The sequence below is a fragment of the Borostomias antarcticus genome, assembly GCF_949987555.1.
Source record: "Borostomias antarcticus genome assembly, chromosome: 14".
NCBI lineage: Eukaryota > Metazoa > Chordata > Actinopteri > Stomiiformes > Stomiidae > Borostomias > Borostomias antarcticus.
In genome coordinates, this window is record NC_140247.1 from 22,971,174 (window position 1) to 22,988,391 (window position 17,218).

Below are 17,218 nucleotides of genomic sequence, written 5' to 3' on the forward strand. Positions count from 1 at the left end.
CAACAGATTCCAAAATAATGTGAAATAATATCACTTTTACACCAGTTGCCCGCCTCTTCGACCCCGTCAGTTCATTTCTAATGCATGAACGGCGGCATATTAAATGTAAGTGACAGGAGATATGATACATTATTTATGTTCGGGAAGAATGAAAACAAACTGCGTTTGTTTCTACAAATTAATAGTATGGTCATAAGAGTAGCCTAGGCCTAGGCCTATATAGTTTTAATTTGAAGGGTTGAAGTCTATGTATAGTCTGAATAAATACCTATAAATAGTATGAAGTTAATTAACAGCTCAGGGATAGTTTTGCGATTGAAAGAATATAGGCATATTTACATGTAAGTTGAAGTTATTGGTTCCACTCAGCCTTCTACTGAATCTTGTGGTCATGTTTCCATGATTTCAAAGCTTTGGTCTGTTCAGCACAAATTATTGAGAAAGATTAACTAACAATCACTTGAGTTTTATTAATTCGCTCCCAGCCGCAACCGGCGTATTTGGGGAAATGGCAGATTTAAACACATGATTGAGGTTCCCTTGACATTCATTTCGCCGGAGCCTTTCAAGGGGATGCCAAGTGAATCGTTAATAACAAAAAAAAAGACCACGTTTTCTTTTCGTGAGGCAAGGCAGTAATAGGCATATAGGCTACTTGTTGGAATCATTACATCTAAAAGATTGACACACCTGTTCTTTGCCGAAAACTTTATTGCTGCATTAACTGAATATGCGAACCAATAGGCCTATTAAAATAAAATAAAATGTTTGCCTGCCTGTATTGCTAATATTTATATTTATTTGCTAATAATACAAATTTCAATAATTGGCATGATACTCATAATAATAATCATAACAATAATACTACTAATGATAATAATAATTATTATTATTATTATTATTCTATAAGAATAACAATAAGAAGAATATTAATTATAGTGATAAGAATGGCGATGATTATAATAATAGCCTATGTAGGCCTATGTAAACCAATGTAATTCAGGCATGTTTTTCAGTTTTTCAGTTTGTAGCCTACCCTATGAAAATTACTGTAGGTCCTCGTAATAACTATTATGTGGATAGATACACATGGGCACAAAGTAAAAACAAACACAAATAAATGTGAACATTTCAGACGGTCAAATGGTCTATTATTGTTAGGAGGCAGTTTCAGGCGAGAAGTGGAACATTTGGAGAGAGGTTCAGGTTTCAATTGACACACAGGGGTTGACTCCCTCGTCCTCCATCGGAAGAAAAAATATGTCATAGGTCATCATACCAGGGCATGGATAGGATTTCTTAAAGACGCATATACATTTATTTTTGAAATATTGCTTTTTAATCCAGAGATCATTGGCAGTTTTCAAACGTGTCTCCTGCTCTCAGAAACAATTGAAATGTGCAGTAATGAGGAAATACTGAAAATTGATCCCGGCTTTTATCTGGAATTAACTGACTGCAGGTTCTTGTTCATAAAAAACAGCTCATATTACAGAATTCAGCTTCAAAACAAATGCTCTGAGTTGCAAAAGATGAACATTAAATGTCTCAGCCCAGACCAATAATGAAAATATAATTTATACCTCCCAGTGAATAGAAAAATATGCTAGCATTGTGCAGTCTTTCAATGCCAACCGAAAACAAAGTCTTTCTGCATCTTTTGTCTCCTGTAAGACTGGTCCAGAGGAGAATTGAAACAGGAAAAAGCAATTACTGGAGAGAGTGTCCCACAGGCATTGAAAGGCTATCAGCATGAGCATTGGGATTGGCTCAGGACACCTATGGCCCTTGCATTATCCTGGTATGAGGTCACTTTGGCAATAGCTTGGCAATTTCCGCCAGCACCTGGCTCCCCTTCCCCCTCCACCAGGCCCTCCTACCTGCCTCTACCTCCTTCCTTCCCTCTCTCCTTCTATCACTCCTTCCCTCCATCCCTTCTCCACCACTACTGCTGCGTGTAACACTCCCTTCACTTTCTCATTGTGCTCTCGGAACGGCAGCTGCAGTAGGAGTCATATCCAGCTGGCGTGGGCTAAGTTAATGGCACACACACACACACACGTGCGCTTCTTCTCCGTTGTGGCATGACAAAAGATATTTGTTTCCAGGTGAGAGTTGTCAGTTGAGCGCCCGGATCAAGATGAAAATAGTGATAACTTACTGAGATAGAACAAGTGGAGAAAATGTGATGACATACCCCTCTGTGGCAGTGAAAATACCCAGCAAACACGCAACGTCAGGGAGACGTTCAGATCATGTCTTAATAATGTCCGTCGGTCCAGAATCCCATTTGTATGTCTGCTGGACCCCTCAATATTCAAACGTCTGGCTTGGACCCCTCTAAGACGTCTGTGGACGTGCAAAACGGGTCCAATATCTGAACGTTAAAAAAAAACATTCATTCTGGCTCCTAATTGGATGTCTTTGGACGTCCGAAAAAGACAAAAAAGACGTCTAAAAGACGTCTTTTAGCCGTGTCTTTTCTCAGTGGGTTGCACCTGTGCTTGTGTTTGTTGAATGGAGAGGAGGAGACTAAGGTGGGAGAGGAACTGGTCAGTGTTATGTCAGCGGGGTGTCACAGCATTTTTTTGGACTACCCTAAAAAAGTGAGCGAAGAGTCTGGTTCACCAGGCTAGGCGCGCAGTGCTCCACCACTTGTTTTACATCAATACCCCTTCGGACCACACGGGTGTCAGTACGCCCCTCCACCCCCAACCCGCTTCACCCCTCCGCGGTCTCCAGATCGTTCCTAGACCTGCTGTGATTGACGCTAGGTACCCTCACTCTACGATTAGACCCCCCACAGGGCGGGGCAGCTGGGGCAGGCCCTCTATGAACTGCTTGTTGTTTCCGGGTGTAAGGGCTCGGCTTGTCCCCTGTCGTCCAGTCAGCACACCTTCGGCCTGTGCTCTGACCTTGTGATGTCGCCGCTTGCCAGTTCACCTCTCTGCTCCTGTCGGCCTCTCTGACACTGTCATCTCTGGCCAGACCCTCGCGCCCTCTGACCTCCGGAGCACGCCGGCCGCATAAAGAGCTGTATTACAGAGTATCTCTCACGTCCTCCACTTCCACCTAGCCTGCAGCCAGTGTGTGTGTATGTGTGTGCGTGTGTGCGTGTGCGTGTGTGTGTGTGTGTGTGATGTGCGTGGCTTCATTTTCTGGTTCTCTCCTGATGACTTCATTCTCCTCACCTGCTCTGTTGAGCCTCAGCCCAGCCGTGCAGAGGCCCCGGTTTTCCATCCACTCATGGCCAGGTCGTTGTGCAGACTCCTGTGGTCAGTCGGTCACTCATGGCCAGCTCGTTGTGCAGACTCCTGCGGTCCGTCGGTCACTCATGGCCAGCTCGTTGTGCAGACTCCTGCGGTCAGTCAGTCACTCATGGCCAGCTCGTTGTGCAGACTCCTGCGGTCAGTCAGTCACTCATGGCCAGCTCGTTGTGCAGACTCCTGCGGTCAGTCGGTCACTCATGGCCAGGTCGTTGTGCAGACTCCTGCGGTCAGTCAGTCCCTCATGGCCAGGTCGTTGTGCAGACTCCTGCGGTCAGTCAGTCACTCATGGCCAGCTCGTTGTGCAGACTCCTGCGGTCAGTCAGTCACTCATGGCCAGGTCGTTGTGCAGACTCCTGCGGTCAGTCAGTCCCTCATGGCCAGGTCGTTGTGCAGACTCCTGCGGTCAGTCTGGCTCTCGGCCGCTCTGTACTGTTTGGGATTCACAGTGATGTCCCGTGTTTACCTGTACCTGTAGTGTCATAATATTCTCTTGTTGCTTTAGTTTCTCCACACTCTGGTTCCCCTGGAGTCCTATTTATCAGCCTAGCTGCCCCGTCTGTCATGCCCTACCTACCTGCCCTGTCTGCCCCTACTGCCTACCTGCCCTATACCTGCCCCCTCTGCCTATCTGCCCCACCGCCCTCATTCCCCTGTCTGCTTCATTAAAACACCGTTCTCATTCACTACTAGTCCTGTCTCTGAGTCTTGGTCTTGGCCGTAGTAGTGTCGAACGCTCCAGCGGACCGAGAGCACGTGTTCTGAACATCATTGAGACTGAGCAGCACTATTCAGTGGACGGGTTTCCTGAGCTGACATCTCCAGGACTGTGCCTAGAGAGAATGTGTTTTATGATACTGTTATCTCTGTAAGGAAACCAAAATCTAATATCCATCATGGGTCATAAAAAGTTCATATTCACTTTCTGCTGGCGATAGTATCACTTATGTAGTTTGTATTACACAATACATAATATGCAAGCCCTAACTCGGTTATCTAAGTGAGAGGTGCTGTGGGTACCGGGTTCATTACTTTATATGATTATAGCTGGATTTGTTCTTGTTAGCTCACTTTGTACACAAACACATCTAAGTCAAACCAGAGACTTGAACTGGGACACGCTTACCTTAGACTTGAGCTCTATACAGAAAACAACTGGACCCGTTAGCAATGCCATAGCCTTGGAGTCCATCATCTTTTCCCATTGGGGTCGGATAGTAGGCCTAATGATCACTCTCAAAGGGTGACGGTTATTACATTTGTGAAATATCGCAAAATACCAGATTAAATGATCAAGAAAGACAGTTTGTATTCGTGTTACTTTGCAATTACAATGGAGTTGTCTTTGGAGGTCTATTTGAAGGAATGTACGCAATAAGTAGGCTAACCCTATTTACCTGACAAACCGCCAGGGCTGATGCACCTGCTGGACCCGGCGGATTCGACTGTGCCAACTCTATTCCACCAACGACGCGTTGAATGCGCTAAACTATTTAAATCCACTTGCACTAGCTCTCAGAACAGGTTAAGTTACATCACCCCACTTTGCACACTCGGGCTGCGTAAAAATCACTTTACGCACGCGTTAATTTATCCCCAGGTCCTAGGGGCGGACTGGCCAGCGGGAGCACCGGGAGTTTTCCCGGCCTGTTCCACGTGTCTGTGGTTAATGAATAGGCTATACTCCGTAGGTAGGCTATACCTCCGTATGCCCTCTGCCCAGTCACCGTAGAACCCCCTCTTTTAATTCACCGTTTCAAATCGAGGACATTAACACGCATTGTCTTAGATATTCTTTTGGATGAGGGTCGAGGGCGGTCGAGCACTGATCCATCCCCCCAGGTGGCCACAGTGGGGTATCCTCGCGCCAATAACAAAAGACAGCGAGGCATTCAGGTGCAAACTTTATTGGAACGCACACATATGTCCCATGCAGGTTGAGACAACAACTGCACCTTCAAGTCCTAATCAGATTTATCTGAGCAACACGAAATATGTTACATAAGTTTTTGAGAGAACGGAGCCGAGGCAGAACAAGGCAGAACACTATGTTTTAACAATATTGGCTTTTGATCGATTTGCATTGTTTTGCAATTCCAACCAGGACACTATTGCAAATGAGACCCTGGTCTCATTGGGCAACCCTGGTAAAATAAAGGTTAAATCATTTTAAATGAAAGTTTAAACGCAATGCATTTTCGTCTGTGTTTACGTAGATTCATTGCACATTCCTAATTTTGACACCACGTAACTTTGCTCGTGATAAGTTACTGGACTCGTAGTCTTGGAGTCATGGTGCTGAACCTGGTTTTGTCGGGTTACGTTTTTTTCTGCTGATTCTTGTAGCTTGTGGGCACCTCTTCAAAATACAGGAGGGTTAGGGTAGTATTCCTTGAGCATTTTCACATATTAACCCCTTCATGCCCGAAGCCCTGAAATCCCAGATTTTTAAAAATGTATTTATGAGATTTCATGCAAAATACTAAAATCCAACACATCAAATTTTCTTCCTCCATCGTTTATTCATAAAGGAGGTCATGTCCACTGTATTAAACTCCAAATCAATGAATATGAACCCTTGAGATCCTGAGTCTTATGTCTTGAGATTCGTGTGAAGTTATCAGACAGTGTTGAGAGGAGGGGGCAGTAAATCCAGTTCCTCATTTAATGCATTTCACAACTAGGGTTTATTCGCGGACCGGAGTCTATTGAAGGACCAGAGAAGACTGAATAGGTTTGTTAAAGTTAATTATTGTGCAATTATCAATACTCAAAGTTGGGAAATTGATTAGATTGCTAATGTCTTTAGATACTTCACCAGTCTTATTCGTCAAGCATAAACAACATAGTGTATGTCATTAAGACTACAGTACAATGTTTAGTGCAGCTAAGATGTTGCCGGATGTACTGAAATTTTCAGACAGCCATAAAGTTCTCTATCAGAGAAAATAATGTGGCCATGTAGGACAGTATAATGATATCAGGCAACCCTATTTGGTCAATGTTTTAAAAGATTACCCTTATTTATAAGAAAATCTATTCTTCAAGGTGTCAGAGGGAGGGTCACGCTAGGAAAGAGGAGTGGAATGGGAGAGGGGAGAGAGAGAGAGGAGAGCAAGGACAGGAGATGTGGGTAAGAAGAGAGGAGAGAGAGATGGGAGCTTCTTCTCCCTTGCCCCCCCCCCCCCCCCCCTCCCCTCCCCACTGACTTTCTAAACCATTGCATGTTGGTGTACATTGAAGGGAAAGCAATGTCTGGCACTGTTACCAAGTGTATTGTAGGGTGTGTTATAAGACAGAGGGGTACGCTATTAAGGAGAGGAACGAGAGAGGGGAGATGAGAAGGGTGAAGAAGAGCAGAGCATTTTTGTCTTGCATTGTAGGCTACATGTACACCTATCGTGTATTTTATGAGGTGCAGTTGCATTGAATTGTCTTACAGCATTATTTTCTTACAAAACCAGTGGTGCTGTTTGTTCAAGTGAATGGTTTATTGGATATCCCAACGTTAAACATTTGGTATCTTAGCCCTTATATTTTGCTTGACTCAGCAAGCTCAGTGTGAAATGTGTGTGTGTGTGTGTGTGTGTGTGTGTGTGTGTGTGTGTGTGTGTGTGTGTGTGTGTGTGTGTGTGTGTAAGGGTTGGGCTAACAATTTTCACTGGTCAGTTTAAGGGTTCAATGGGGTAAATCCAGACAGTGAGATTGAAACATCCATAACTTTATATCAGTTCCAGAAATGCAGATAGGGCTTGAACCAACGCTGCTAATTCATTGAGATCCACATTCCAGGCCACCTACTGAATACATTGTTTTGGTAACATGAACAATTTTCTTCACATGTATATAGCTTTAACCTAAATTATTCATCTGAAGTGTTTCACACAACAATGTACACAATCTGTGTACATATGAGTAAATGAAAAACAGGTAAGCTTGTTTGCAAAAATGTAATGTTAGCCTACATTATAAACAGGAGTTAAGTCTCGAATTCAAATGCTAGATGAAAACTAAATTAGAACACTCAATGAACTGAGGGTGTAACTACAGTATTATAATATGACACCTAGGCAATATTTTAAAAATGAAATAAATCACTTTTATGAAGCAAGAAGTAACCGACATCAGGACAGAAAACGCACCATTCAATGCAACCGTGCACGCTCCTCAACCCTCTTTAAGTATTTTGCATGGAATCTCTTAAATCCATTTGTCTGGGATTTTGGGCATTAAGTTGATATTTCAAAATGCTCAAGGGATATCGCTGAGCAGTCTCCTGTATTTTGAAGAGGTAGGCGTACCCCTAACCTACGAGAATCAGCAGGGAGAAAAAAAACTTTAGGCTACCAGACTAAAAAAACGGTTCATCAAAATAGCTGCCTGACTCCAGACTACCTGAGGTGTGTGTTGGGCGTGTACCGCGAGTGTAAAATGATGTCAATTGCTCATTTGGCACCTCTCAAAAGTGTTGAAAATAATATCTGTCAAAAGACAAACGCACTGCACCATTGCTGAACATCTGCTTTGCTGAATGAGCGTTTGCCTCGACTTCCACTCCGGGGACCTATTAGCGTTGACTCCTGCTCCCACTCTGATGACATATTTATCAAGCCCCTGACACCCTCCCAGATGTTACAGAATTAACACACGTCTCTTGTTGGACGTATTATTGATAACTTTAGATTTTGCGCCTATTTAACAATGGAAACATTATTTTGGGGCATATGGGTGGTGGTGGTGGTGGTGGTGGTGGGGAGGTTCACTGAAGTAGGCTAATGATACCCGTGATAACACCATGACAGCGGACAAACAGTTGTGCGCCTCTCAGACTATTGGTTATATTAGCTATTCCAGTATTAGATGTCAGTTGTGTTCTAGGTAGTGACCAGTTAAGGGGTCAGATAAAAGTTGTGATGTTTTGAAAAAGCAATGCGAGGCATTCATGATGGTGGAAAAAGCAAACTTGAAGTTAGAAATGAAGTCGAAAAAGCTAACTTGTTCTAACATGATATAGAGCCACACATTTTCATGATTGCCTAAGGGAGAATGCACGGTTGGTGCAGATGTACTTGGCAATAATTAAGTACCCCATACCTACTGTAGACTAATAAATTATGTTTATTTGCAAAGTGCCCGTTAGATTCATGATTTCACTTTTTCATTCACAACCAATGCAAATTGAATGTTTTTCGAGAACATGCAAATAGATTGGAAATGTAAATATCTCCAAACATTCAATTTGCGAATCATTACGTGTAATAGCCTAACAATGCCATTGTGCCTCTCGGTTAGCATCACAAAAGCCGTGTAACACGTTTGAAAAAAGATTGAAGGGCTACATCCTGGAGTGCCGTGCTAGGTGAATGGGCCTACCTACGCATATTCAACACCCGTCCGGCCATCTGCAGGTGAATACGCATCACTAATGAAAAACAGGTAATAATTGCCCTAGAAATTGATAGCAATGGGCCATAGTAAAGCAAATGCCTGATGTTTGGCAAATGCCTGATGTTTGAAAGGTTATGCAGACATAGGCTATATGTTTATTATGTTGTTAGACTCCACCAGATATCTAACGTTCATCTGGAGTCACAAGCTAATTGCGTCTATGGCGCAAGCTGAATGGTTGTCACTCTTGGCCTCGCCAAGCTGTTTCATATTATAAACAGTATCCAGGCTACTTAATGCTATAACCTCATCCTCGAGGGCATAGCAACCTCTCACTCTGTTTTCAGTCTGCTCTTGAATTCCAATTTGATCGGATATCTATCAATCGTTCTCATTCAGGTGCAAAACGCCATTCAAATAACACATTTGCTTAGAATTATATAGGCCTATCACATGACCCGTGGGAGTTTGTATAGGGAAACTCAGACCATAACAAGGCTTGTGTCCCCCTCTGACCCCCCACCCCCACCCCACCGCTGAGACACTGTCGATACACACTTGCACATGACCTGAACGTCAGGGTAGGACGCACCGCACTCACACATAACGTCGCACACACATAGCCTACTGTAGGCCTATACACAGGCCTACACACAGGCCTACACACACTCACCTACACATTACACTCTGCATGCTCACTGTATAAACACACGAACGGCACTACTCTTTGTACATTGTTCTTTTCTTTGCTTATCCTTTTAATTTGCACTAGCTGTTTGTACTTGTCCTTTGCACTGTCCTGTCTCGTCCCGGCACCCTGTCCAATGTTGTCTGAATGTTATGCAAATTACTAGTAGCCTACGTTGTAAAACTGCATGGCAATAAACTGATTATGATTACATCCAGAATTCGTAAACTCATTATAGCGTAAAATTGATTTGATTTGATTGCATTGGTCGTAATAAATGAATCCTCATTAAAAATAAATAAATAAAATAAAATAGCCTAATTGAAAAAGCCATGTTGAATCAGCTTTGCACATCTCTGCCGCATTATCCAAACTGTAGACCCAGAGACATGTAGGCCTATGGGGATGACATTGAGGCGTGTGTCTGTCTGAGTTTCAAACATTTTGAAATAAAAGAGCGTTATTTGCGCACCCTGGAAGTTTTCCAGCATACCATGCGCGAGATCATTTATCCACTGGGTTTATTAAGATCACAAACTCTGTTGCGCGACAGACATCGCTCGGGACATGCTTGTATCGGGTTATCCCCCTCTCCCGCTTCAACAGAGGAGTAGCCAGAGGAAGAAGGTGGGTTGAGCTGTGTCGATCAATGAAGAAAATCCAACGAGTTATGAGCTCCAGCGAAAGAGGGGCTTGACGGCATGACCAGTCCGTTTTTACTAAAGATGACTATTACGCACGAAGGAATAGGTCCTAGTTGTGACTACTAGCCTGTGCGTGCATTTCATATCATAAGAGGTGCCAATTGGATAATTGACGTGACCGTAACCTCATTTAACAAGTCTAGGCCTATATGAGAAATGGAGATGAATGAACACTGGTATTCAAACATAGCCCAGAAGCCTATTCATCTAGGCTGCGCTTCTGTCACCGTCACTACACTACTCTTACCACGTGACTGCAGTGCGCTCTAATCCATTGAGAATCCTGCGAAAAGAGCCTTTCATGTTTTCTCTTTTGGATATGGCTACCCCGTTTCTCTCATAATCTCAAACCCCATCATTATCGGGCTTTGGCTGTATTTGCCGGTTTAAGGTATGATTTTTTCTATGCTCCCCGTATGAATCAATGTATGGTGCATTGAGCACCGTGATTCTCAAAGCTAGATTACTCGCATCGAAAGCCTGTCCCATTTTTTGACGTCATGGGGTCCGCCAGAAAAGAACTTGAACCGCACGAGTAGCTATGGGAAATGTCCTTGCAAAATAGCCTACAAGAATGCGCTTGCGCAAGAAGGAATAGCGGAATTTGAATACATTCTTAAATCTGTTTATAGTAGAAGATGGGGGTAGGGCAGGAGACTTTGTGGGGGTTGGTACTGCGCAGTGAAGGCCTATAGTGAATAGACTGGTAGGCTAAACAGAACCTTTATAGCCTATAGGCTGTCATAGACTTAGTACAGAAAGAGTAGCCCGTCTCATTTGAATTCACAGTGATCAGTGTGGAAAGCTTTGGAAATATTACGCGTTTTGAGAAAGGCAAATATGTTAGGCCTATTCAATATTTGTTTCTGATATTCTTGTTTGTGTTCTGTTAATATCAAACTATTCTTGAATATGTTTATAAGATTTTTCATAAAGATGAGGCTACTGAGATGGTAGGCTTTAGGCGTATTATTTGCTGATAAGTGGTCACGGCTAATGGTTTGCACAAACATGCTCTTGGCGACAGATGATGTGCTCAGTTGCCACTTCTGGCAACCTCATGTAGGGACAGACACCCAACTTTCCCGTTAACTATTTTTGCAGGATTTGGTAGTTTGCAAGTTATCTTGTTGCGCTGCAACTTTAATTTCTGTGGGTGAATGATTCGCCCGATTCCCACAGCCAAGAGTGTATAGCTACCAAGTAGGCTAGCCAACTGTCGGTAACTTTGCCATCCCTCTCCCCAGAAACAAGATGCTAAGATGGCGCCTTCATCAGTGTCAAGTTCAAGTGAACTGCCGACTCAAACAGTCTGGAAGAGAAAATAAATTGCATCGGATCTGAGCGCAATACAACACTGGCAGGAATAACCAACACCTCAGTCTATCACTTTTCATGTTTTTTCTTTTTTAATTTCAGTCCAAATGTATGTTCACATTTCTTCATAAATAGTTGGTAAAACAAATAAACCAACAAACAATAGCCTTCTTTAAAAATGACTGTGCTAAAATACGAATAGGTTTGCTGTTGTATCATTTGCCTCGATTGTGACACAGTGACACAGTTCATCAGTAAAACATTTTGCTTTTCAGGAATAACTTAGAACGTGACCCATTTCTCCCAGAAAGCGTTACAACACATTCTAGCTGCTTTTATACATCAGTAATATCAATCGTCTGGACATGGGGCATAAAAGGTGGTTGGAATAAGAAACAAAAAGATATTTCTTTTAAATTAAGGTATAGAAAATAGTATATAAAACATATATTCCTTAAATTATTTAAATAAACGTATTTCATATACTGTCACTTCCGAGGTACTGTTTTTACATTTTGTTTTTAAGAATAGTGCTGGTGGTCTGAAATCGTTCTCATATAAGCACAATATATTTAGTGTATGCATAATATTCAATTCTTGAGAAAAGGTTACAATGCAATGCTGAAGGCCCAACTCTGTCTGAGCGTGTTCTCTTCAACCCACATATATAGCCTATCTATTATTCCTTCGTCTAAATCTTGTTCACACAAAAATGTCATATTGACAAGTTATTCACACAAAACAAGCAAATGTATAATCAAACTGCTCTATAAGCAACACCACAGTACTTATAACAAATAACACGCATAGTTTCACAGAAGAAATACATTTAAAACAATGCAAGCTGACAGACAAAAAAAAACTTTTATTTTGAAGATACTGTGTTGTGACAGTTCCATTGTTGCCGATGCACACATTTAAACATACTTGCACAAAGACATTGTTGGAACTATAAAGGACGTCCTTACTGGTTCATATGTTTGGGTATTTGACCCGAATTTGAAATACTCAAAATACTGTCACCTTGGCTTGGAATTGATAAATTAAGTATGTAGCCTAAGCCTACTCATGTAATAAGTATGTAGCCTAGGCCTACTCATGTAATAAGTAGGCCTATGTAGCCTAGGCCTACTCATGTAACATCTGCAAAAGCGACGAGTGCAACTGATGGATGTCTCGTATATACTGAAATTATGCTACAAGTGTAGTCTACTCTCTCTGTTTCTATAAAAGTAAAACACACAAAAAGTTAATTTGACCAAAATGTGGATATCGACAGAGACGTTTTTAGTTTTTCAACTCACTTGACGACAATTCAGCTTTACAGAATCGATGACTTAACATGTCACTGGTTTCATAAGCTAAAGTAAGAAATGATGAAAAAAATCACCATCATATAGACAAGTCCATAATATTTATATAGATAATATCTCAGATCCAAATAAGACACATGTATTGGTTAAAAAAAGATACAATCGCAATATTGGAGCTTTAGAGTTGATGATTCTGCTCAATGTTAAGCTGGTTATGACCCAAAACTGTACAGTCTTGTTAAAAAACTTTTCCATAAATATCATTTCAGTTTCAGAACTTATACCCATAATTAAATTACAAATTGATAAATATGGCATCATGGATATGTATTTACAACGTTATTAACAAAAGGCAACGTTATATTCAACGGTAACAATCGTAACCTAATACCACATTTCTCCACCTGAAAACAAACATTGACAACAGATTCGACCCCATCAAACAAGGAAATACATTCACGAGTATATATGTATTTATGATTTATTTTTTGTTCAAGTTCAAGACAAAGACTTTGGCACGTTTCTTAAGACTGTCTGAAGTTTTAACAATCAATTGAAAGGCGACAGTAGGCTATGTGTCACCATTATATAAAACACCGTGAAATATTCTTCTGTTTCCTTTTTAAATAAATTTTGTGAAAATACATAAAATGAAAAATAAAATAGTCATCTGGAATCTGTAAACTAAAAAAGGAAAAACATTGTATTTATTCTTAGAAAGTATTATTTTATTATTTGATTTATTTGTTTTCTTCGAACCGGAATAAAATAACTCAAATTTAGCATCCTGAGAACAGCTGAGGCCTGCTACTGCTGGCTTGCTCTCATTTCTTCATCATCTTCAAATCCCATTTTAGATACACCTTAGTGAGAGTAGTTTTTAAGGTTTCCATAACCTCTTGGTCCACATTGAGAGGCGTCTGACTTCAAACGTACCATTCATTAAAGTTGGGTGGCAGTCCGTCACTGTGCGTGGACGTGTTTTGCACGGCTGACGGTGGTGTTTTTGTGGGGTCTTCAGTGTTCGCTGACCCCAGCACTGGTGGTGTGGACGACTCGTACCCAGAACTTGCTGCTGGAGACGATTCGGAACCTTGAGACTCGTGTACCTGCAGTAATGAGAATGAAATACCACAATCAATGATGGGTTGACTGACAAAGCCCTCTGTGAGTAGCCTATGCCTAAACTGAAATTTATACTTTATGGAATATGTTTGCTAGCCTACTTAACAAGGCCCATGCATAGAATGCACATCCCAATATAAACAGGCCCAACATGCATCCATTAGCATTTAGAGAACCCAGTGAATTTAAGTGAAAACTGAATTGGCGTGATGCTAGACACAGGCTAAGGCTGTGGATAGCCTCTGGTCAGGGGAGTGTATTGCGTTAATGTGTTTAAGGTGTAATGAAGACGTTAAGTACCTTCATGTGTTTCCTGAGAGAGCTGGGGTGTGTGTATGACTTGTCGCACACTTTGCAGATGTATGGCTTGTCAGAAGTGTGCACGTGCATGTGCTTTTTCCTGTCGCTGCTGTTTGCGAAACGTCTGTCGCAGCCGTCGAATTCACACTTAAACGGCTTCTCACCTGTAAAATGCAATAAACACAGTTAAGGATCCATAGCTTCAATTGATCGCAAACTATACAAGCTTTACATGCGCTTGTAAGGTAATAGCGCTGCTTGTCCACCACTGAGTCCATACTCTGGTACAGTCTAGGCCCACTTTATTCTTTGAAAAGACCTATGCCTACATTAAAGTGCACGGAATTGATATGTAACTTGCATGTGGAATTTAAGAATACTGTTCTCTGCATTAGCTGGTTATACTAATCCACACAGTTGGGTTCTGTTGGCCCACAGATATGAAAGGTCCGAGAGTAGGCTGGTCAACAAGGGACGTGAGAAATTGGCCAATTGTTCAGTCATACAAAAACACCCGCACGGAGAGTAGACTGCTCACTCTAAATTTAGTTAGGCTAATTTTCTCACACTTTAGCGTTTGGGCAATAGCTTATGTGCCCGGCTCACTCTGAATACACACACAACACTTAAATCAGCAGAAGAGCTTAGAGGTTTGGTTAGCCTTAATTCAGTAACATAAAGGCCTACAATTGCTATAGCAGCTCAGCATCTTATTCTTAGACCGTCCAACACAATCTTAGTCTAGAGTAGGCTAGGAGCCTATAACCTATAGCCTAAGTTTGATTCCGTTTGGTCAATTTTCCCCATTCGAAGCTAAAATAACACAACGTAGGGCCCGTTCACCCTAGGCCTACTAAAAAGCACGATCTCTCGAGATTAATTGTTCTCCCCATGCTATTATCTGTTCAAACAAACGAAATACCGTTATCTTTATTACACATGGCAGTAGTTTGTTGACTAACTTGTGGAAAGTGCTCGGGCCTACCTGTATGTGTTCTTTTGTGAATTTTCAAATTTTCCGACCTGGCGAATATTTTCCCACATCCAGGGAATGGGCAGGGGAATGGTTTCTCTCCAGTGTGTACACGAATATGGTTCACCAGTTTGTACTTGGCCTTAAAAGATTTCCCTTCTCTCGGGCAATCCTCCCAGAAGCATATGTGGTTGCTCTGCTCGGGGCCGCCAACGTGTTCCATCGAGACGTGCGTCACCATCTCGTGCATTGTGCTGAAAGTCCTGTCGCAAGTCTTTTTGGGTCGGTTCATTTGATGTTCATCTATCCATTTACAGGACATTTCTTGCTTTATTGGTTGTCTCATATATCTAAAGAAGGCCCCTGGGCCGTGGTGTGTCGGCACATTCATCCCCATATTCATATTGATTGGGTGGTTGTAGTTGTGGAGCTGAGCAGCGCCATAGGGGTCCGTGCGTGGGCTTGCGACCGGACGATACGGGTCGGGTCTTCCAAAAATGTCCCCGCGTAAACCCAGATGCATTTGACTGTTGACTACATGTCCACTTGGTGAAGTGTGGCTCACACCCTGGTCGTGGAGCCCTGGGAACAACAGATGTCCAGGGTTATCAGAGATCCCAGGAGGTCCGTGCAAGCTCCCCGCCGAAGCGGCAAAGATCCCATGCTGGGCACTCGATGCAGCGGACTCTCCCATGCCACGGTTCCGGAAGAGAAAGTCCCGGGTCGAATTGAACGCTCCCCCGCCGTACGAGCCCACCTGTCCGCTGTGGTGGTGTCCTAAGGCGGCTGCATATCCAGTAGCTTGTGGAGTAAAAGCTGACGTCTGGCTGGAGGCGATATCGTGAGCCACTGGGCTGATTTTAAAAGCAGCGGAGTGGGAGGAATCGGCGAAGGGATTCAGCCCCAGACCCGGGTCTCTGTTCCCTATCTCATGGTGTCGCGGTGTTCCGAATCCCCCTACTCCTAGAGATGGGAACTGCGGACCGCTATCAAGGAGCATAGTCATTGGGCTAAATCAAACTTTGAGAACGAAAGAACAAAATGAAATAAAAGAACCCCCCCAGATTAGTGGAGCTCACTCTAGCTGCGAATAACGGGAACACGGTTGCAACGCGCTGAAGCGTATAGTAATTTTCAAAATAAAAAAAAACCCAAAATGTATCAAATCGGAAAAAAACAATCCTTCGGTTGTAGAGCAGGGAGACAAACTCCCGTTACTGGGATCCGTGAGAAAGAGGATCAAACTTCCCCCCCTTTCCAGGCGAATGATGTCCTTGGACTGATAAAGTCAATCACTCACTCTCTGCACATAAATGAACTCGGGGGGCAGTGCTACGACGCCCAATGAGAGCTCAGCTACCCATTGAACACGTGACGCCAAAGAACGGAGTTAATTGGCTAGATTTCTGTTGATTGGCACAGTTTGGCATTGAAAATGGCAGATCGTCCCAGTGGTTTAATTTGATTGGTTAGTCCAAGCATTATTTTGCAGGTAAAGTAACTTGACGCTTTCTCCAAATACATGTGTCTTATTGGTTCATGTCAAACTTACAAACTGTTTTAAAAGTTAAACATAATTTGTCTATTTTACAATAGGCTACACGACCAGAGGCCAATAGTGATTACAAATATGTATTTTATGTAATTCAGCATAGTCAGAAAATTGGCAACTTACGGCATCTTGGGTTCCAGTACCAAATGATAACGAAAGAAAACATTTTATTCAGAGGTGTAATACATCTGTCATCATTGAGGGACACTTGTATCTATCTATCTATCTATCTATATCTAGGCTATCTAATTCCCATCTACCTATTCCCATTTTTATCTGAAATCCACATTGTAGCTTTCTTGAAACGGTTTGAGAAAGGGGGGTGGGAGTGTGTGGGGGGGAACATTTTTTTTGCAAAGCTCTATAGGGTGTAAGACGGGGAATAAAAGACAGAAAGAAAGATGGCAGTAATTGTAATATCCTGAGTTTTTTTTGCCTAGCCAAAAATCCGTGCCATTGAGCGAGTTTCACAGGGCTACCGCTGACTCTCTGCAGGACACGCAAAATCTGATCAAGTTCAGAGACGCGTTGAGTGCTTCAAGCGGCGCTTTATAACTCCAAGCCTTTCACGTCCCTTTCCCTCAATCTGTCC

General features: G+C 42.5%; 1 protein-coding gene across 1 annotated transcript; it reads right to left on the reverse strand.

Annotated features, from left to right (window-relative positions):
• Positions 1-13,602: 13,602 nt before the first annotated feature.
• zic3 (zic family member 3 heterotaxy 1 (odd-paired homolog, Drosophila)) lies at positions 13,603-16,080 on the reverse strand (the record flags this gene model as incomplete). The annotated part of the gene is made up of 3 exons (XM_084449036.1): positions 13,603-13,785; positions 14,102-14,265; positions 15,087-16,080. 3 exons carry the CDS (start codon positions 16,078-16,080, stop codon positions 13,603-13,605), a joined length of 1,341 nt encoding a protein of 446 aa, XP_084305162.1.
• Between the last annotated feature and the right edge of the window lie 1,138 nt (positions 16,081-17,218).